Source organism: Eptesicus fuscus, chromosome 6 (assembly GCF_027574615.1).
Source record: "Eptesicus fuscus isolate TK198812 chromosome 6, DD_ASM_mEF_20220401, whole genome shotgun sequence".
Taxonomy (NCBI): Eukaryota; Metazoa; Chordata; class Mammalia; order Chiroptera; family Vespertilionidae; genus Eptesicus; species Eptesicus fuscus.
In genome coordinates this window covers 16,617,556-16,639,774 of record NC_072478.1, presented here as the reverse complement: position 1 = coordinate 16,639,774, position 22,219 = coordinate 16,617,556, and the positions used below count along the sequence as shown (strand labels likewise).

At 51.6% G+C, this 22,219-nt stretch overlaps 1 protein-coding gene across 6 annotated transcripts in view; it reads right to left on the bottom strand.

Annotated features, from left to right (window-relative positions):
• Positions 1-22,219, bottom strand: part of ELL (elongation factor for RNA polymerase II) — a 61,161-nt gene that overhangs the window by 9,684 nt on the left and 29,258 nt on the right. For 5 of the 6 annotated variants that reach the window (XR_008556295.1, XM_054717267.1, XM_054717264.1 and 2 more), the window contains exons 2-6: positions 17,010-17,057; positions 10,467-10,588; positions 9,942-10,105; positions 7,550-7,815; positions 3,740-3,864 (exon numbers count right to left, since the gene is read on the bottom strand). Coding sequence is in view for 5 of the 6 variants with exons in the window: in XM_054717267.1 (XP_054573242.1) it covers positions 3,740-3,864; positions 7,550-7,815; positions 9,942-10,105; positions 10,467-10,588; positions 17,010-17,057 (725 nt within the window). In the remaining variant the exon portion in view is untranslated. The remainder of the gene's footprint in view (positions 1-3,739; positions 3,865-7,549; positions 7,816-9,941; positions 10,106-10,466; positions 10,589-17,009; positions 17,058-22,219) is intronic. The other variant, XM_054717265.1, reaches the window with a different exon arrangement.

The window sequence follows — 22,219 nt, the reverse complement described above, 5'->3', positions numbered from 1 at the left end:
CCCAAAGCTGGATGGTGACCCTGGTGCTGTGTGTGGTGCTGAGGACCCTCCTCCAGCCCTGCAGGAAAACTGAGGTCCAGGGGCTCAAGGACCACGTCTGTGCTGCTTCAACCAGTGACAAGCAAGCCTGACTCCCTGACCAATGGCCACACTCCAAACCACTGCGGCTATCCCCTGCATGAGGCCCAAAATGCAAGGAGAGCCACAGGAAAGGTGCCCAAAACATGCGGGCACTCACTAGGCAACACAGTCCCTGTGGTTAAGGAGGGGCAGGCTTGCTGTCCATTCTCAGGGAAGCCACCAGAGCTCTGGTTAATAATTGAAAACCAAGGATAGGCATTTCTTCCACTCTCTTTCAAGTTCCCCACTAAAAAGGCATGAAGAGGAAAGGGAACAAGAAAACAACAATATTTAACACTAACGCAGAAATATAGGCTCCAAGAAAACCAAGCTCCTCCTCTGAGGTCCTGAGGCTACGAGGGTCGTAGCCTCAGGACCTCAGAGGAGGAGCTCCCAGCAGGCTGTTCCTGCGCAGCCCTGCTCTGGGGCCTGGTCTGCTGCAGAGCCCACAGCATGTCCAGGAGAGGAGGCGCTTGGGCCTTCTCCAGGTGCTGGGAGGCTGCTTGGGCCACACCTGGATGACAGGAGGGACAGGCGTGTGGCCCTGGGAGAGGAGGAAACAGAGAAGCCCTCCAGAGGAGTCAGAGCCGTGCAGAGGAAAGTCTTGAGGAGAGTGGGGCTTCCAGGCAACAAATGTCAGGCTCCACAATAGACAGAAAAATTCATTTGAAAGGAAGGACTATAAGGGGATGAAAACTTTAACTCAACAACAAAAACACCAGTCTTAGTATCTTCAGAAAGACAAAGGACTTGTATCAACATCTCTCCAAAGAAGATATGCAAATGGCCAACAAGCACATGAGAAGGTGCTCAACATTGTTCTTCATCAGGGAAACGCAAATCAAAATCACAGTGAGATACGACCTAACACCCACTAGGACAGTTGGACTAAAACAACATCAGGAAATAAGTGTTGGTGAGGATGTAGAAAACTGAACTTCTGTACCTGCTGGTGGGAATATAAAACGGTGCAGTCACTGAGAAAGAGCATAGTGATTTTTCAAAAAGTTAATCATAGAATTACCATGTGGCTCAGCACTTCCACTCCTTGGTATATGTTTAAAGAGAACTGAAAATCCATGTCTACACAAATCCTTGGACACAAATGTTCATGGCAGCACAATTACACCAAGAGGTGGGAACAACCCAGGTATCCATTGAAAAGATGAATAAATAAAATGGGGCCCATCCGTCTAACAGAATATTATTTAGCTACAAAAAGGAATGAAGCGCCCTGGCTGGTTTGGCTCAGTGGATAGAGTGTCGGCCTGTGGACTGAAGGGTCCCGGGTTCAGTTCCAGTCAAGGGCACATGCCCAGGTTGTGGGCTCGATCCCCAGTGGGGGGCATGCAGGAGGCAGCCAATCAATGATTCTCTCATCATTGATGTTTCTATCTCTCTCTCTCCCTCTCCTTTCCTCTCTGAAATCAATAAAAATATATATTAAAAAAAAAAAAAAAGGGAATGAAGCCAGACACAAAAGGCCACATGGTATATGATCCCATTTATATGAAATGTCCAGAACAAGCGAATCCATAGAAAGAGAAAACGAATGGCCAGGGGCTAGGGGAGGGCAATGAGGGAGTGACTACTAATGAGGAGTCTCCTTTGGGGTGATAGAAATGTTCTGGAATTAGAGATCATGGCTGTACAACATTGTGAATGCACTAAATACCAATAAGCTGTACACTTTTTTGTTGCTGTTAATCCTCACCCAAGGATATTTTCCATTGATTTTTAGAGAGAATGGAAGGGAGAGAGAAACATAGATGTAAGAGAGACATATCAATTGGTTGCCTTTGCACACGCCCCAAGCAGCCTGCAATCAAGGTACATGCCCTTGACCGGGATCAAACCGGGGACTCTTCAGTCCCCAGGCTGACGCTCTTTCCACTGAGCCAAACCGGCTTGTGTTAAGTGAACTGTATCTCAATAAAGCTATATATTTTTTAATTTCCTTAAGAGTAAATTAAAAACGGCATCACTCCCATGGATAAGAACATGATACGCCCGGCTGGTGTGGCTCAGTTGGATGAGCATTGTCCCATGCACCAGGAGGTTGCCTGTTCAATTCCCGGTCAGGGCACATGCCCAAGTTGTGGGCTCAAATCCCATTAGAGGGCGTGCAAGAGGCAGCCAATCGATGTTTCTCTCTCTCTCTTCCTCTTTTTTTCCTTTCTCTGAAATCAATAAAAACATATTTGTTTTAAATATAAATAAAAGAACATGATGCTACAAAAAGAGAATAAGGAGGACTCTTGGGAACTAGAAATGATGGCCAAAAGGACAGGTTGGGAGAAGCCAAAGAAACCTCCTAAAAGAAAAAAGAGAGAAAAGATAATAGGGAAGACGATGGGAAGAGTCTAGGAGCATAATGCCCCAGTGGCAGAATTAGAGGAAGCAGGAGGAAGGCTAGTGAGACCTTTTCCCAATCACACAAGAACAGGAAGGACAAGGTAAGTTTCCAGACCATGGGGGCCACGTTGCCCCCCTGCTCCAGATCACCTGCAAGGCTGTCCATGTGGATGTGTGCACAGGGCTGGGTGGGGAACCTCTGAGTGCTGTTTCCTACTGACCATACACACACAAGTGCACACACACTTGTATGCAAACATGCACAAGGGCTACTAACTCTCAGCCATGTCCCTTCCTGGAAATTCAGTGAGGACAAGGCCCTGAGGTCTGGGAACTTAGGCACCTGGTGAGAAGCTCTAAAAGAAGGACGGATAGGAGAAACCTCGCTGTGCCCCTCAAGTGCCCCTCGCCACCTCAAAGTACCTGGGGTAGGCATAATCAGCCATTTCAACACTGGACCTTTTTTACCAAAAATTATGTGATGAATGAAAACACCTGCAGGAGGGGACAGTGGCAACCTAACATGTTTAGCTGGGGCAACAGATCGCCAGAGAGGGGACATGGGGAGCGTGTCTCTTCTACAGAGAGTGTCTCCTTTCAGCTCTCCAGCACCCAGAAACCTTGGACAGCCAGAGCAGGGACCTCGGGCCTGGTCGCTTGGGGATGAGTGCCCTGCAGGGCTCAGGAGGAACTTGGGGTTCACCTAGAGTGGCCCCAACTCAGCTTTGTTTTCCAGATGCAATTACTGCTTTAAAGAGCTGAACTTAAAAGAGAAGGGGAAAAAAATAAAACCTCCATAAAGAGCTCCAGGTCCTGAGAAATCACTTAAGAACTAATTAGTGTTCACCTGGCATCAGTAGAGAAGGAATCAATCACTGGCTGACCAGGCCGCTTACCCACTCCTCCCAGAATCCCAAGGCCACTCCTGACCTCTGGTCCCTAACCCTAGAGGGTGCATTTAACCTGCTTAGTCATGCCTGTGGGGAGCTTTGTTTTGTCTGCTTCACATTCTTAAATGGTTCTAAGAAGAAGGCACAGCCTCCTAAGCAGAAGCCCTTGGAGAGTGATGTATGCTCTCGAGCCCACACAGCGGGGACTGGCCTTTCCCCCAGCAGGAGGCCAAGGTGGGCTGTCCAGGCATGAGAAGATGGCCAGAGTTCCCACGGGCCTTTCTACCCAGCTCTCAGCCCTGAAGCCTTTGGAACTAGACAAGGCCACCCCAGCACCCTGAGATCTACCTGAGGCCCAGGAGAGGTGGCCTTACCTGACAAGCATGCGCTTTAGCAGCTGCTGGTCCCCCTCTGAGTAGCCAGGCCAGTCCTTTTGCACATCCTTGTACACACAGTCCTTCAGTGTGCAAGTGCCATCCTTGGTATTCATGTTGGCCACCTGCAACACAGAGCCAGCGTCACTTTGTGGGAAGCCTGGAGGGAAGGGAGCATGGAGGCAGGCAGACAGTCCTGGAAGGAAAGAGGGCAGCACCCCTCCCCCAGCTCCTCTGCACTAAGTCCAGATGCACACTTCTCACAGCTGCTAGGGGCCAGACTGGCTCTAGAAAGGGGGGCTACCATTTATAAACCCATCATCAGCCTCCCTCTGCTATGGATTGAACGTGTGTGTCCCCAAAATTCACATTATGGTATGTGGTAGTATTTGGAGGTGAGGCCTTTGGGAGGTGTTTAGATCATGACAGCGGAGCCCTCACGATTGGGATTAGTCTCCTTATATAAGAGGTTCCCTTGCCCTTCTGCCATGTAAAGACACGGTGTGAAGATGAATCACCATGGGGGCCTTCAAAGCTACCTAATTTGCCACCACCTTGATCTTGCAAGTCCAGTCTCCTGAACTCTGAGAAGTAACTGTCTGTTGTTTGAGCCGTCCAGGTCCATGGGACTGCAATAGCAGCCTGAATGGATGAAGACACCCCTCTAGGATTTGCAGCTCCTGAGGCAGAGTAGGCAGAGGCTGGGGGTGCTGGGCAAGAGGCGCCTCTAGGGGCCAGACTGAGCCCACCTCCCATGCACCAGCCAGCTCTGCTCCCATTCGTTAATGAAAGCTGAGTTGGTCTCTAAGATGGTTTTTGAAGATGGGTTTTAAACATCTGCCTTAAGGGTGCTTGAAGTTTTGAAGGGCGCCCTGGTCTTCTACACATACATGTGTAGCTGCGTGTTGCTGTTTCTCCCTATTACTGGGTTCTAAGAGGACTTCATGTCACAGTGATTTCCACAAGGAGCATTTTTTTTAAAGACAATCATCTGGTGCCAACACTAAGATTACTCAGATGTTGAAACTATCTGGTAAGAATTTTTATTTTAATCCTCACCAGAGGATGTATTTTATTTTTTAGAGAGAAGGGAGGGAGGGACAGGGAGAGAGAAACATTGATTGACTGCCTCATGTTCATACGCCAACCAGGGATCGAACCTGCAACCCAGGTATGTGCCCTGACCGAGAATTGAACCTGCAACCTTTTGATGTATGGAACAACGCTCCAACCAACCAAACTACCCCAGCCAGGGCCACAAGGAGCATTTTTAACAGTTGAGTAATATTCCACCGAATGGCCACACTATGATTTACTCAAACATTTCTCCTTTGTTGGATGCGGATGTGTTTCCAGTTTCTCTGTAGCATAAACAGACGTCACCGTGTGCCGGCTTTCCCATGCAGGCAACGGTTCTTTCTTTCGCCAACTTCCCAGAAATGGGATTAATGGGTCAAAGGCTCTGAATGCCTTTTATGGCTTTTGATACATTTTGCTCAAATACTCTCTAGAAGCATGTCCAACCTGTCAACACTCCCACCCATGAGGAGGAGCCTATGGGTTTCTCTGAAGCCCAGCCAGCCCTGGAGACAGATGCCTTCAATGTTTCCACAGAAGGAAGAGAGGTTCCTTTGAGGAACGCAATTTTGTCAGTGCTGCTCCCCAGACACCTGGTCATGTGGGAGGCTGACCAGCCTAGGCAAGATGCAGCCCACAGGATTCCTGAAGACCTTCCCCTTCCCCAGGTTGACAGGGCCCTGCTGCCCCCCACAATCACTGGGGAGAACTACCTGGGCAGTGAACACAGAAGCACAAGGCAGATGGGGCCGTTCAGGAGAAATCAGAGCAGGCACAAGGAGGACGCTCTGCCTGTAGATGCTGGCTGGGCTACCTCCAGGAGGCTGCCAACAACCCAAGCTGAGTGGAGGAGCCATAGCCCATCACGGTGCCTCTCTAGTTCCAGAAGGGCCTGGAGCAACGAGAGCGTCCGGGGGTAAGAAACAGAGCAGTTGCTCCAGGCTGGTCCATATAAGCACCCCCAGATCCGTCTCCAGAAAATGGAGTGTGGTGTCCTGCCGTGTCTAAGGGCCTCTCTGAGGGTAAACCTCAGGTGTATATCTGTGTGCTCTGTCAGCTAAGTTTCACATTCTGGGTTTGAGGGTCTCTCGTGTTTCTTCTTCATTTCAGGCATAAGCAAGGCAAGAGGGGAGGGCGGGAGAGAGGGCATTCTTAAGAACGCCACACCAGAGGCTGAGGGCCTAGCCTGACAGCAGTGAGGGCTGCAGGCACATCCAGGGACGGACATGGGTCCCACCTGTATCTTCAGTCCTGACTCACACCTGACAGCTCCATCAAACTCCCCTCAGCCCTACCTTGGTCTCCCCGTGCTACAGAGAAAGGTTCTGGGGGCACCCAGCCCAGGGGAAGGGCCTTCCATGTGCTTCCCTTTAATTTGTGAGGACAAGACCGACATGTTTGACCTTCCAAGGAACTGAGCCCCCTGGTAAGGCTGTTGCTGGTTCTGCAGCTTCCTAGAGCTTTGGCAAGCCCCTGAGCCAACTCCTGAACTCCCATGGAGAAAAGTCACTGATTAGTCCTTCTCAGCACAAACTATGAGCTGGGGTTGGTGCCTCAGGAGGCCAAATCCACACATGGGTGCCAAGTAAGTGGACATGGGAGCCCCCGATATACTGGTGATGTGAAGTGTCAACAATTCCCAAGGCCCTGGTAATACAGGAGTGTCTTCCTAGACAAAGACAATGGGTGCCCCAGAGATAATGGGTGGGCCTGGGCCCAACCCAGATCTACAACCATGCATGAAATGAAGCTCCAACTTTTCCACGGGGGAAGATCTAGAGGCCTCTTTTCCCCACCCCTACCCTTTACCGTGGACTCTGGGGCTAGGGGTAATGAGGGACCCCAGCTGGAGCATGGTGCTCACATTCTCCTACCAAACACGCTGCATGGTTCACAAGAGCCTCGGGTTGCATGAGGAAGGGGAAAATGAATAGTTGAGAGGCCCGCTGAAGAACTTGGCAAACATGAAAATTCATCCTCAGGTACAGCTACCATCTCGGCATGGGCTTTCTGCCAGAAGAGGTACGGGCCAAATGCCCAGAGTGTTGGAGGCAGAAAGTAGGAAGAACAGGTGAGCTGGTAGAGGGGAACCAGAGAGGCTCGACCACACCTCCACCTCGGGTGCTGGCATGACTGTCCTCACAGCAACACAATGAAGCGGCATCAGCATGACCTGGCTGATGTGGTGAAGTCAGAGCAAACCACTCACTTCCTAGAGGTCCTCCAGCTACCTCCCGGAATCCTGGGAACCAGGGCAGGGCCTCAGGAAGGTGGCTGGGCTCACCTCACTTGCTCCAAAGTCCAGGCTGTTTCTTAGTAGCAGGCTCACCTGCCAGCACCATGTTCCCACCAGGTAAGCCCTAGGCACCACAAGAGGTGCTGCAGCCGTGCCCCAGCCACAGATGGAATCCAGAGGTCCAGAGGTGAAGCCTCCTGCCTGGGATCATAGCTGGTGAGGGCTCTCACTAACGTGTGCATTCCCTGGTTTCACTCAATTCTAAAAAGCTTGTGCAAATGAAGTCTTGGATCTCCTGTGCAGTGCCCGCTGCCTATGTGCTAACAGATGTTAAGGAACAGGGTGCTGCTGGCCTGGCTTTAAGCTGACCTCAAGACACCAGACAGTAAATGCCATACTCCCAGTCCACTGTGCGTCCAGACCGTCTGTAGAGGCTGCTCATAGGCTGGCTGAATCCCATCCCACCCCACCCCAGCCAGCCCTGGGTAAGCATGCACCTGCTGGAGGAGGCTGTCCAGCGTGTCCTTGTCTGCCTGCGCCAGGCCATCCTTCTGTAGCCGCAGCAACAGTTCAGCCTTCCGGTAGGGCCTCAGTGCCAGAAGATGGAGCACCCGGTCACGGAAAGGCCTCTGAGATACCCCACCACCCCCGCTAACACCACTTTTCTTGATGGCATTTGCCAGGTTGATGGGGGTCGCCCGCTTCCGGGAGGGCACAGTATCCGTCGCCCCTGGGGCTGGTTTCCTAAACTGAACCTTCTTGCCTGCAACGAGAACCAGGGTGATAGATAAGTTAAGAATTGGAGGGTGTGAGAGAGTGGCCATGGTGTCCCACTGCCTGGGGCTGATGTTGAGTTCCTGAGTGTGGAAAGCAATGGCCAACAGCATCACACTCCTGCCAAGCCAGCGTGTCCAGCCCAGCCTGCTAGTTGGAGATCCAGGGTGGCTGAGAGCGCCACCTGCTGACCACACACAGCTCACTGGGCACTTGCAAGCTCAGAAACGGGAGCAGCAGGAAGTACAGGCATGTTTATAGCAATAACTGACTTCATCCTGGGCAATCTAAATCCTGGGGACCAAAAACGCTGACCACCATAGGGAGAAGGGGCTGGTCTATTAGTCCTTTTGATGTTAAATGGAGGGGGATCCCTGACCTGCCAAGGTAGGCGTCCCCTGAGACTACACTTCGGAGCCCTGTGCTGGTCCCATGGGATTCGCCATTCTCTTTTATGGAAAAGTAGGGAACAGAGATGTCAGGGCCGCTTGGGCAGCTGCTCTGGAGAACCCAGGGTGTTAGCAGCTCCCCAGCTCTGGCTCCAAGTGCTTGCTCTTCAGGCAGACATGGTTGTGCCTAGAGCCCTGGGGGCAGCAGGCCGCTCTGACATTCTCCTGGTATAGACAATGGGGTCCAGCATGGCTGCCCCTCCATTGAGCCAGCAGACACTGCTCTCGAGGGAGGAAGTCATTAATTCTGTCCTGGATGCTACACCTGACACCAAGGGAATGTGGATGGCTGAGTGAGGTCAGCACATGCCCTAAATCCTTGGGCCAAAAACTTCTCCATGATGACTTCTTTTTGCTCTCATCACTCTAATCTGATTTGTCAGTTTAACAAAGGAAGAAGTGCTTTGTGAATCTGCAGGCCTTCCAGTAGGGTCAGTGAATCTTCAGGCTTTCGGGTAGGGCCTGACTCTGTCCCTAGAGGATCCAGCTGACAGGCTGACATGAGATGGGGAGAGACCAAGTACAGCCGGACAGCATCCTAAGAGGCGAGATGAGTGTTTCCACTAAAACGTAAACTGTTGCAAAAATTCTCATCATATACAAAATGGTCCACATAAGACAAATCTTGGCCAAGTTTTTGGCTGAAAGACCCAGAAATTCACTAAGATGTCTATGAATGTCTATGTTTGCATCTTGAGGTGAAAGCAAGTAGATGAAGCTTTTTTTGGATTCTGATCCCAGCGGCGGGCAGCCATTTCTACTGGGGCTCAACACTGACCAGCAGGACAAACTCCTGCACACACATCTGGAATTTCATTCAGAGCCAACCCCATTGCCAAGGAAAGGAAACTAGGCTTTCTTTGTGGGTATGTGAAACCTCCCACCATTTCTTAAAAAAGAAAAACCCCATAAAGCCATCGAGGTCCTCGTCTGCTGTAAGCTGGTTCATGCCTCTTCTGCCTAATGCTCCTTTTTTCCTGGGAATAACTTCGGATAACATTTCAACTCCGTCTGGGTCTAGGAGGTGAGAAGGCTGCAGCGGAATGATGAGCTTTCTGAATAAACTGTACTTTTTATCCCATTTTTAATGTTTTCATCAAAATTATTTCTGAACAAATGCTGAGTTGCTGGAGCCTTCCAGGCAAGCAAAGACCAATGCTTTTCCTTCCAGGTCTCAATCCGACAGTCACTGGCTGGCCCCAACACAGCAGCAGGCCACCGTGGGGTGCATCTGGTGGTCTGTATCATGCTAGGCATCTCAGACTCGGTGAGGAGTCAGCTGGGCATGTGAGAACAAGGGCTGGTGGCCAGAGGAAATATAGCAACCCTGTGTTCATGAAGCATGTCTGTGTCTCTGGCCAGTAAAGGTCCCCAAGACTTGTAGCCTGAGAGAGAGGCCAAGGACTCAAATTCTCTATTTTAGGTCCTGAGTCCACCTGGGGGTTTGGGAGGCAGCAGATGGCATAGCCCCCCGTTGACTGGCAGGAACTTCTTCCTGACCAGACATGGACCTGGCCGGTCCTGCTCAGGGGCTGGACCACACCTCTGCTCCTGGCCTGGACAGGCTCTGAATGCCTCCTACTCCCCCAACAGCTGCCTGTCAGGCATAATCCACTCCCGCCCAAGTGGAGCCCCCACAGTTGAAGTCCCTGGTCCCCATCCTCACCCAGGTAGCGGCCTCCGGGCTTGATGACAATGGCACCCCGACTCCGTGTCTCCTCCTCGGCTTGTGCCATGCTCTGCCGTGCCTTCTGGTAGGAGTCATCGGTGGCACACACTGTGATTTTGTCCTGGATGCTACCCAAGCAGTCCAGGTGTATATCCCCATGGCTGTAAGACAAGGGGCCAGGAGCCAAGATGAACACCTGGGAGACGGAGATATGGTCTTGGGCCCGAGACACCACCCCCTCTCCTGCCCCGCCACCAGAAAACAGGGCTCAGCACTAATGTAGACATATGGTTTCCACAGGGCACATCTTTACCCAGAAGAAACAAGGGGACCAAGGCCCCTGGGTCAGAGACACAATGCAAGTACCTACACCCTGGACACAATGAAAGCAGCCAGAGGGGCTCAATCGAGGTATGGGGGCAGAAGGAGGCACTGGGCCAAAAGCGGTGGGCAAACACTTGCACAGGAGGGTGGGGGTCGGGGGGGAGGCTGAAGAGGCAGGGCTTTCCCTCTTGGCCTCACCTGGAGAAGTACTGCTGGATGCAGTCGAAACTGCCCTGGGGGCTGTCACGGCCAATGTTGGAGAGGTAGAAGGAGAAGATCCGAGCCTCTGAGGGGTAGTCCGGCTGGGGGATGGAGATGTGCTGCACGGAGACAAGGGGGCGTCACTGAGAGTCCAAAGCACGGAGGGGATCGTGGCACAGACCAGCTGCTGGATCCCAACTGTCCACTGTCCACTGCTAGCACTTTAATTCAAAACACCTCTGCTTTCCTGGCAGTGACAGGACTCGGCTGGTCCCCATCACCTGTACCCAGTAATGTTCAGGGTCCTCTTTCCCATGTAAGAGGGAAGGGTGATGGCATCATAGTCTGAGAAGTACAGAGCGGGTCACATACACCTGGAGGCAGGGACCAAACCCAGATCTGGGCCATGGTTTAGTTTCCTCACCCACCAAAAAGGGCAGATCTGGCCAAGGACATCCTTCAAAGGTAAAATGAGCCCTAGCTGGGTTTCTCAGTGGTTAGAGCATTGGCCACAGACTGCAGGGCCACAGGTTCTATGTTGGTCAAGGGCATGTACCTTGATTGCACTCAATCCCCGGCCCCAGACAAGGCATGTGCGGGAGGCAATCAATGGATGTGTCTCACATGGATGTTTCTCTCTGTCTCTCCCCCTCCCTTCCACTCTAAGTATCAATGGAAAAAATATCCTCAGGTGAGGATTAACAAAAAAACAAGGGGGGAGTGGGGGGGATAAGACAAGATGGTGTCAGCAGTCAGCAGGGCACGCTGGGCAGCCAAGATGCTTTGACCCTTGCTCTGCTTAGGGACCTCCTCTCCACCTCATGGCAGGAAGCCTGTACACCAGTCAGCAAAATAAAAAGCAGTTTCCGGGGAAACTGAGCTGGATGTGGGTGGCTCCTCCTTGCCCATATCTGCTCAGGGGGCAGTGGCTGCAGAGGGTGTCAGTCCCCATTGAACTGTCACCCCTGAGAGGAGGGGAGAGGAATCCGGCCTGAATTCTAAGGTGCTGGTGGCCCTGGGTAGCTTCCACCCTACCTACCCCACCCCCAGCTCATGCAGCCATGAGGCAGACTCAACCCCACTCATATAGGCAGGTGGGAAGGATAGACACCACCTCTAGCTGCAAAACTGAACTCTGCAACTATGCAGCCACAGCCATAACAGGCACAGCCCACAATGGATCAAGACAGGGGAGACATCTGCCCAAGGACATGGGTGTAGGAAACCACTCATCACAGCTTCAGGATGCTCCCTGTAACCAGCAGAGAGCTGACGGTGGGACCAGGACATGTGCAGAGGCCCACTCACCACGCTGCAGACGCCCTACCCGAGCTTGAGCAGGGAGCAGCTACCGTGTTCCCCTGGGCACTTCACTGTAACCCTTCCACCCTGTGTGGGCCTTTTCCCCTAGGCACATATGCCCACTTCCAAAATTTGTCCCGGAGTAGGAGAGGGCCCAGCACTGAGCCCAGAGGCCAGTCTGTGCAGGACAGTGGGTGACACAGGGCTTGAAATAATGCTCAGGAGAGCCTGGTCCTGGCTAGTGACAGGGGAAGACACACACAGAGGGTGCTTGTGGCCAGTGTCCTCGGGACAGCTGGGGGGTGGGAGGGAGGTGTGCTGGGAGTGGTACCACTGCTATGGCATCTTCTGGTTAATCGTTTGTTGCTGGTTAATAATTACCAATCTCTGGGAACCAGCAAGGAAACCATCCAGCTGGGCACAAATGGCCCAGGAACGCAGCTGTCTCTGCGCCAGGGAGCTTGGCATGTGTTCCAGGACATGGCCTGAAATGCAGCAGCCATGAACGTGCCCTCTGGACTGTCTCAGAGCTACCAGTTGGTCTGAGTATATGTAGTGGGTTTAGATATGTCTGATGGCAGCACTGACCAGGTTATGGGGGACAAGTGTTTGTGTGACAGAAAAACGAGAAATAAACAATAAACATGCTTGTCCCATCCCAGATGCCCTGAGTGCCTCTGAGGCCTGAGGCCTGCAGGGGGTGCTGGCTCCCCTGTGGCAGTTAGTGGGGTCCTGGTCAGAAGCCTTTCACCTCCACCCTTTGAAATCTGTCCCAAGTCAGCCACTGCACTCCCCCAGGTCACTGTATGCAGTGCAGGTGAGAGTTCCGGAGGCAAATCAAGTCCCTAGTGGAGGTGGGAGCAACATGGTGGGGGACAGCACTGGATATTCCTTCAGGCAAAAAGAGGAAAACAGGTGGATATGGGAGCCAAACACCACTGACCAGGTCCTCTCTTGCCAGAAGGATTACCAGGAATCATCAGTTTTCTTCATCATTTTCTTATATTTAAAAAAAATAACTATTTATTGTTGAAAGTATTATACATGTCCTCTTTTTACCCCCCATTGGTCCCCTCTAGCCTGCCCCTACCCCCCACCCCAGGCCCTCTCCACCCCATTGTCTGTATCTTCATCATTTTCATTCCCAGGGAACCATTCTGGGGAGTTACTACTGCGGCTAAGCATGCCTTCTAGGAGCAAAGCAGCCCCTTTTGCTGGCCTGGCAGATACCCAGGGCCCTTTCAAAGCACCTTCTTCTCTTCCTTCTCCATGGGGCTCAGAAGAGCAATGCTCCGCCTTCACCTGCCCCCTTCCCCCAGGCTCCCAAGGTCTCAACTGCTTAACTTTGGTGTACGATGTCTCTAGCTCATAAACCCTATTCTAGAGATATTTTTAAGATATTTCCAAACTATCCCTGGTACCAATAACACAGCAACAAGCACCTTATGGCTCAATCTTAAGCACATACTAATAGACATGGTTCCCACACACACATCGGCCAAAGGTCTGTGACCAGCCCTATCAGACCTTGTTCTAGAAATTGCAGCTCATGTTCCCACCACAGCCCAGGGAAACGCCAAGGACAAAACCCTACCTCTCCTTCTTCATTCAACTGGAGAGTTTGGAGTGGGGCTGGCCAGGTGGGGGTGCTTTACCAGCTGTCAGGGGTTAACAACTCAGAAGTGACCCTTTGACAGCAGAGGACCAGTCAGCTAGCTCAGTGCCCCTGAGAGCGCAGAGAACACAGATGTGAAAACGTACCCCAAAAATGGACAGGTGATTATTTTGCTCTAGAAGACACAGTCCTGGAGGCCAAACACATTCAGGTGGGGCCTAGCTCTCCAGGGAATGTGGTGAATGCCGCAGAGTGCACAGGGTGACCGTGGCCACCAGAGGGTGCCATAGGGCCAGTCTGGGAGCAAGCCCCAGCCTAAGATGGGAGGTGGTGGGGATGGGCCCAACACCCACCCAGGAGGTAGGTTGATGCTGTGACCCTATGCCAACTGAACCACATTCATGTCTGAGGGGGAAGAGCACTGGGAGCCAAGAGTGAGCTCATCCTGTGCCACAGGGAATACATTGGTTCTCCTAAAGCCACGTTAATTTACACATGACCCTCTAGGTCAAGCATGTCAAACTCGCAGCCTGCTGCAAGTTTGACATGCTTGCTCTAGGCCAGTGGTCGGCAAACTCATGAGTCAACAGAGCCAAATATCAGCAGTACAACGATTGAAATTTCTTTTGAGAGCCAAATTTTTTATTTTTTATTTATTTTTTATTTTTTTATATATTTTATTGATTTTTTACAGAGAGGAAGAGAGAGGGATAGAGAGTTAGAAATATCGATGAGAGAGAAACATCGATCAGCTGCCTCCTGCACACCCCCCACTGGGGATGTGCCCGCAACCAAGGTACATGCCCTTGACCGGAATCGAACCTGGGACCTTTCAGTCCGCAGGCCGACGCTCTATCCACTGAGCTAAACCGGTTTTGGCTGAGAGCCAAATTTTTTAAACTTAAACTTCTTCTAACGCCACTTCTTCAAAATAGACTCGCCCAGGCCGTGGTATTTTGTGAAAGAGCCACACTCAAGGGGCCAAAGAGCTGCATGTGGCTCGCAAGCTGCAGTTTGCCGACCACGGCTCTAGGTGAACAAGATCCCTATCTGGTAGAGGCTGAGGGACAGAGGGGAAAATTGGCCAAGGTCCCCAAGCTAAGGAGCCTACAGATAGGGTCTCAATCTTCAGTCTGTTAGCTTCATGGACCTCTGGGGAGTGGGTCCCTGAACACTGAAGCAGCCCATGACCCTAAAGAGCCTGTTCCATCCAGCTCCGCTGGCCTCCTGCTCCTCCATGCACACCCCACATCCTGCTCCATTTCTAACCTTGCAGGTGTTGTGCACAGAGCAAAACCCCCTCCTTACTTCTCAGGAACATGTTGGCCCAGCTGTGCGCATGCAATGGAGTGACCAGGAGAAGTGGGAGGAGAGAGCCAAGGCATCCTCCCTCCTCCCTGTCAGTCTGGGTGATTGTGCACATGCAGCCTGGCACCAGGCCAAGCCTTTCACACCTGGCTGGAGGGAGGGGGACATGTCCCATCAATGCCCAGGAGGAGGAGGAGGTACAGATGTCGCGGGGGCAGACCCAGTGCCTGACTCTGTAGCAAGCTGGGGGAAAAACAACACACCCCCTCCCTGTCACACAGCCCATCCAGCCCTCACGTAGGCTCCCACAGGGAAGAGCCTTCTGGTGAAAAATCATGGCCTGGACTGCCTGGAGCTGCAACACAGCACCTCCATGCTGAAATCCTCTAGATACTCTGTTAAGCAAAAGAAAGCCAAGGAGGGCCAAAACCGGTTTGGCTCAGTGGATAGAGCATCGGCCTGTGAACTGAAGGGTCCCAGGTTCGATTCCGGTCGGGGGCATGTATCTTGGTTGCGGGCACATCCCCCATGGGGGGTGTGCAGGGGGCAGCTGATCGATGTTTCTCTCTCATCGATGTTTCTAGCTCTCTATCCCTCTCCCTTCCTCTCTGTAAAAAATCAATAAAATATATTTAAAAAAAAAAAAGAAAGCCAAGGAGGAAGAAAAGGTGGACAAAACATGATTCTAAAATTAAGGTGGTGAGACCCCACATCTAGAATGAATGTGGCTCTCAGGCTTTCCACAGGAATTCAGGGGACAAAGGGCATGGCCCAGGAGAAACTCACGGAGCATCTGTGAGTGGTGGAAAGTGAACACTGACCACAGTGGCCCCTTCTGTGCACTGGCCTCATCTTCCCATAGGGGCTGAGGGACCAGGGCACCCCACCGACACCCCTGGAGAAATGTCTCCAGAAGAATAAAGGGAGGTGGCAAAAGGGTAACCACAAGACTCTGATGGGGCCAATGAATGCACAGATGTCCTCAAGAAGGCACAGGGGGGTGGGGATTGTCTGGGTCTTTGGGTGCCTTGCCAACCTTCTCACTGGTATCAATGTGTTGGTCAGTTTGTGTGTCCCTGGCCAGGCCGCAGCCCCAGTGACCCCATAAGAGCTAATCTGGGTGTGTGTGGAGGTGTTCCGTAGATATCCATGACAGCCGACTCTAAATAAAGGAGAGGACCCTCAATGGTCTGGGTGGGCCTCTCCCAATCAGCTGAAGGTCTTAAGAGGGAAACTGAGTCTCCCTGAGAAGGAAGAAGGCCCGCTGCATCGTGGCACTGGCTCCTGCCTGCCCATAGGCATATCTTGCTATCTCTGTATCTGCACATGCAACGAAAATAATTTTATGGTTGGGGGTCACCACAACATGAGGAACTGTATTAAAGGGTCGTGGCATTAGAAAGGTTGAGAACCACTGCTCTATGGAGTATCCTGGCTCAGTGAAACCCACAGATCTCTCAGGTGGAAACTGACTTAGACATATGTGGCAACTCTTCAGATAAAAAACAAAAGACTTTTAATAAAGACTAGAAGAAGAACTAGTGTTTTAAGGAGTGTTTGGTGGGTGGGAGGTACTGATGGGTGATCCTAAGGATTGTGAACAACTTGCCCTTTCTTTCATTCCCTAATTTTTCTATTAACACGTTCATTTAGAATAAAGTACATTTCATAATAAAATGGGGGTACTGAGTTTCTATAACTCCCCAACTCAGTACCAAAATGAGACAAACACCCATGGTCCTGGGTCCATAGAGGGACATGCTTGGGCTCTGGGGCCACAGCTTTGAATTAGCTCAGAGACTGAGTCAGAATGTGGATTGGGGCCTGGGAGCCAAGTATGAATCTGCTATAGGAAGGAAGGGAAGGACCCTAGGGCAGTGGTCGGCAAACTGCAGCTCGCGATCCACATGCGGCTCTTTGGCCCCTTGAGTGTGGCTCTTCCACAAAATACCATGTGCGGGCGCGCACATACAGTGCTATTGAAACTTCGTGGCCCATGCGCAGAAGTCTGTTTTCGGCTCTCAAAAGGAATTTCAATCGTTGTACTGTTGATATTTGGCTCTGTTGACTAATGAGTTTGCCGACCACTGCCCTAGGGGGTGCTAGACAGGATACCTTTCTTCTGCTCATAGACAGATGACCATTTGTGGGCCCCAGGACCAGCCTGGGCACATCTAGAGGTGGAGCTTAGCCTGGCATGGGGACTGGAATGGAGGTGGATGGGACCAAATACTGCTGTGCCTAGCAAGTCATGACAGGCCTCAGACTGTACCAGTCCCACAATTCCAAATATAAGTAACACAGAAACGACTCACCCCTTGGCTTCCTTGAAATCGAATTGATGGTCTCAGTGAAACAGAATCCTGCAAAAAAACACACACAAAAGATACCTATAAATCCAGAGCCTCACATCCGGTTATCTAAGGAGCAGGGTAAAGACTGTGTGCTCAGGAAAGGTGAGAGCAAACACAACATCTGAAAACTACAGGAAAGGTCACTGAAGTAGGGTTTTGAAGGATCAATACGAGTTCCCTGACTGGCATGGGGACTGGGGCTGAGAGTAACTGAGTGGCCAAGAGTGGAGACACAGGCAGTGGGCAGCCCCTCCCTGGTCTCCCAAACCCATCACCAGCCCAGGCCACCCTGCCTCACAAACACCACCTCCAAATGGAAATCAGGGTGGGTGAGCATCACTGGCCAGGAGGCAGGCAGATGAGGTGACTCTGGCCACCCACCATTGGCAGAATGAAGCCCCAAACCGGCCTCGCTCCCATGTCACAGTTTTAGAGCAGTTTGTCACTGTGCTAGGGGTGGCAGAATTTCCAAATGTCATAAAAAGATAAATAGTAAAAACTCAAAATAAATACTTTAAGCTTCAAGTATTCAGACATCAGCCTTGTGGTGGAATTTTAGAAAGAATGTGAATACAGATAGAGGGCTGCACCCCCTCTTCTAACCTTGGGCCCAGAGCACCCACCTTCTGAATCGTAGACACCGCAGTAGTAGTGTGGCCCTGGCTTGTCACCATGACCCCCTCCCTCGTCCCCTAAACCCAAAGGACCCTGCCTCTTCCACACAGCAGTGGGGTACTGGGCTCTTCAAACCTCCATCACTGAGCCCACCACTCTGGCCTCCACCCTGGCCTCACTTAGAGTAAGGGATACTTCCTCACCGCCCCAGTACCTCCCTGGGTGGCTGCTGCCTGTCAGCTCCCCACCCAGAATGTCAGGCCCGTAGCACGCCCTGGGGAGGTGAAGTAGCTCTGAGTAGTGGAATGGCTCCACCTCATGGGGAGAAACAACCAACAGGCAAGGCCGGGTTTATTTAATAGGTGGCTGACCTGTCGGAACCCATGGGTCCATCGGCCACTGGGCTGACGGCTATGGGCATGTGAGGGAGACAGCTCAGCTGGCTTGGACATGAGGGCCACACATGCAACCCCTTTGTTTACCAGGAGCCTCCTCTTTTGCTGAGAATCTTAAAGGACTCTGCTGCCTGAAGCAGACCTGAAGGGTCACTCCATGGGATCTGATGCCCCAGAAACCACCCCAATCTTCTAAACACATCGCCCCACACTGCTAGGCTGTCAGAAAGGGACATCCAGAGGCCATGGTGCTGTTGAGACAAGGGTCAGGCTCCTTTCAAAGTAGACTCAGGACCAGCTGACCCGACCCACAACCATGACCTAACCCCTGCCTAGGCTGCCAGTCAGAGAATGAGAAGCACAGCACCCGTAGGGATCTTGTCCTGGCAGGGCCCTTGGAGATACAACATGTAAGTGGCCTTTGCTTGGAATAAGGTTAAAGAGATGAAAAGAAGACATGGAAAGATGGCCACTGAGGTGAGAAGGTGCTCAGTGCTGTTACCCATTGGTGAAATGCAAACTGTGCACCTATCAGAACAGCTAGAACAGAAAAGACAAATGATACTCTAGAACCCTTGGTGCATGGCTGGTGGAAACGTACATTGTGTGGCTGCTGTGGAAAACAGTCTGACACTTTCTTAAAATGTTAAACACAGAGTTACTCCATGACCCAGCAATTCCACTCCTAGGAATTAGCCAAGAGAAATTAAAGATATGTCCATATGAGAACTTAAACAAAAACTAGAGGTCTGGTGCACGAAATTTGTGCACTCGGCGGCGGGGGGTGAGGGGAGCGTCCCTCAGCCTGGATTGCGAGAGGGCACAGGCCAGGCCAAGGGACCCCACCAGTGCACGATTGGGGCTGGGGAGGGATGCAGGAGGTTGGCCAGCCAGGGAGGGACCGCGGGAGGGATCCAGGGCATGTCCAGCCCATCTCGCTCAGTCCCATTCAGCCGGACCCCGGCAGCAAGCTAACCTACCAGTCAGAGCATCAGCCCCTGGTGGTCAATGCACATCATAGCGACTGGTCGACTAGTCGACTGTCTGCCCCCTGATGGTCCTTGCACGTCATAGCGAGCAGTTGAGCGGCCTTAGCGTATCATTTGCATATTACGCTTTGGTTGAGTGGCTGACCGGATGACCAGACACTTAGCATATTAGGCTTTTATTATATAGGATGTGCACAGCAGAATTATTCTTAGTATCTGAAAAGTGGCAACAACCTAAATGTCCATCAGATGGCAGACAGAAAAACAAGAGAATACCTTCCCAAAATAAAAAGAAATAAACTCCTGATGGGCACAATATGGATGAACCTAGAAACCACTGGCTAAGTGAGAGGCAGCAACATATGATACCACGCATTTTATCAGTCCATTTAGATATGTTTCCAGAAAAGGCAAAGCTAAAGAGACAGAAAGCAGATCAGTATGTGCCAGATCAGCAGATCAGGCCCACAGAGGACCTTTACTGAAGACTCAGGGGCTTTGAGCAACAGGCAGGGAGAGATTCCTGTCTGTCAGCCATGTTTAACACAAGAGTGATATATGTGGGTAGTAGAAGGGAAACAGAAGACATGAGAACACCGCAGCACAGGTAATGCAAAGTAGCCTGCCTGTCATTATTATAAGCTCTATGCCAACATCTGATCATCAAAACCAGGAAGGAAGATAGTTTCTGGCAAAAGGAACAGCAAGCGCAAAGCCGGAGCAGAAATTTGGGACATTACAGTGGTAGAGGGCACCTGGGTCTTGGCTCTTTCGCCCTCAGATCTCTCAGCCCAGATTTCCGTGCAGGGATTAGCAGGGGCTAACTCAAGCACTGTGTGTGCCATACACACACAGCAAAGTCTTTGAGCTCCAGAGGCCATGGTTACGTGAGGCCGGATTTAGGGTAAGGAGGAAGAGGAACAAGGCAGGGTGTATCTCCTATGAAGGAACTGCACCAGGACAGCCCTAGTACTCACACATGCTGGTCCACCCTCCTCCGACCACACACTCCCTGTGGGCCATCCAGTGAGTGAAGCATTTAACTGGCTTCATAGCTGTCAAGTAACTTCTCTGAAAGACTTTTCTTTCAAAGTCACTCATTCCCCAAGGACACTGAGAAGGACACATTTGACATTGGAGAAGTCAGGCAAGAGGCCTAAAAGCCCCCACTTTCTCTGTAATGCTGGGAGGGCTGGCCTCAAGTGCATGTCCCCACGCAGCCTGGCTGTCATTATAGAGCCAGGCTCCTGACCACATGGCCTTGTCTGGTGTCTCTGTCCTCCAGCAGGACCAAGTTCCTCTCAACAACAGAGTATTTCACTCCCACTCTCACACATGCACTTGGGTGACTCCCCACAGGCTTCCTGTCTAGCCATTAACAATAACAGGTACATCTTTAAAGTGCTGAGGGCAGAAAACTGCCAACCTAGAATTCTATATCCAGTGAAAAGAGAAAGTGAAATAGAGACTTGTCCAGAGAGACAAAAGCCGAGAGTATGTTTACAGCAAATCTGCACTACAAAGAAGGTTCTGGAAGTTCTTCAAGAGGAGGGAGTGACCTCAAATGGACACGAGGATCTCACAGACAATGAAGAGCACTGGGCATGGTGAACCCCTCTATGAATATGAAAGACTAAGTTACATTTCTGTAGAAGATCATTGACAGTCTGAGGCACAGATAATAACAAAGTGCAAGATTTGGACACACACAACTAAATGTGAGAAGGCATGGTGCAAACGGAAGGCAGTGATGGTGTCTGGGGCACAAGGATTACCCCAAACTTGTGGGCCCCCAGAAGGTGGGTGTGGCACCAACAGTGTCTTCTGAGCGAGCAGCCAGAGCCCAAATCAGAGGTTCCTTCATGGCAGGAACAGCATCACTCCATCACAGAGGTTCAGGGGCTTCCCATGGCAACATGGCCATCATGACCTGGCTGGCTGCTCCCTGCAGGGGCCGACAGCTCATGAGGTTGCGGGGGAGAGGGGGAGTGTTGCCCTGTTACCTTATCTATGCAGCAGGACAGAAGGCAGCATCCTAGGACCAACAGGATCTGATGCACTGGCCTGGACATTGCCCGTACTCATTTCCCTGTTGCCTCAGCAGCTTCTGGGTCGGCCCTCGGACCAAAATTATCAAGGCCCCAGTAATGTAACTGCCCTGGATACCCCTATGCACTGCACTGCTGCCTCCACACCTGTCACACTCGGTACCTGAATAGGCTGCACTTCAGGTATCACAACAATGCCCCAAGTCTCCTCAGACCCTCGGGGGAGGGGGAGAGTTATGTCATTCCCAATGCAGGCTCAAAGGTTACACATACCCACTTTTGAGCCACCCAATGCAGTGTCTCCTGAGCAGCAGGCAAGCCCAGGAAGCCTAGCCCCCACACACTGCACCTGTCAGGTCCCCGCATGGCAATGTACCATCTCCCACTAGTCTCAAATGGGGATGAAGTTGGGAGTTGCTCAGAACAAGCATCACTGCTGGTGCCGCACATTAGCCAAGCCAGGGAATAAGCAGGGAGGCCTAGTGGAGCAGGTAGTAAGGAGGCCTCAATGCAATGAGGCAGGGACATTTGTGCCCTGCAAGCATTTGGCCCCCTGGCAGCTCCCTGTCTGGGGCGGGGGAGGGAGGGGGATCACCTGAATGAAGAAGCCATGTAGGAAAGATGGCCATGCGTGTGGGAGAAAATGGGGAGCGTACAGGATAGGTGATGGCTAGGGAGCTGGGTGCCCCCATGGGAGGAGGCACAAATGTCTGCCTAAGAACCCTCTCCCATAAGATGGGTCAAGGATGAGGAGGAACTCAAGATGGTCAAAATCCCCTTATCTCTACCCATGGAGAAGAGTCTTGGAGGGTGAGGCAATAGGAAGTGACTTATGAAATCCATGTCCAGGTCCAGCTACAGGTTCACAGGAAGCCAGTGGGTAAGGCACAGAGTTACATTCATGATGGTGGGTGATTCTGCCCCAAAGGACACTTTTGGTTGTCATGACTTGATTAGGAAGGAAGATATTTCTGGCACCTGGTGGGTGGAGGAGAAACACTGCCCAACACCCAGAGTGCACAGGATGGCCCCCACAGTAAAGAATGAGCCTGCCCCAGGAGTCAGCAGGCTACATCAATGCCATGAGGAAAGCAAGGGGAGAATGATCATCAGAGCAGAACACG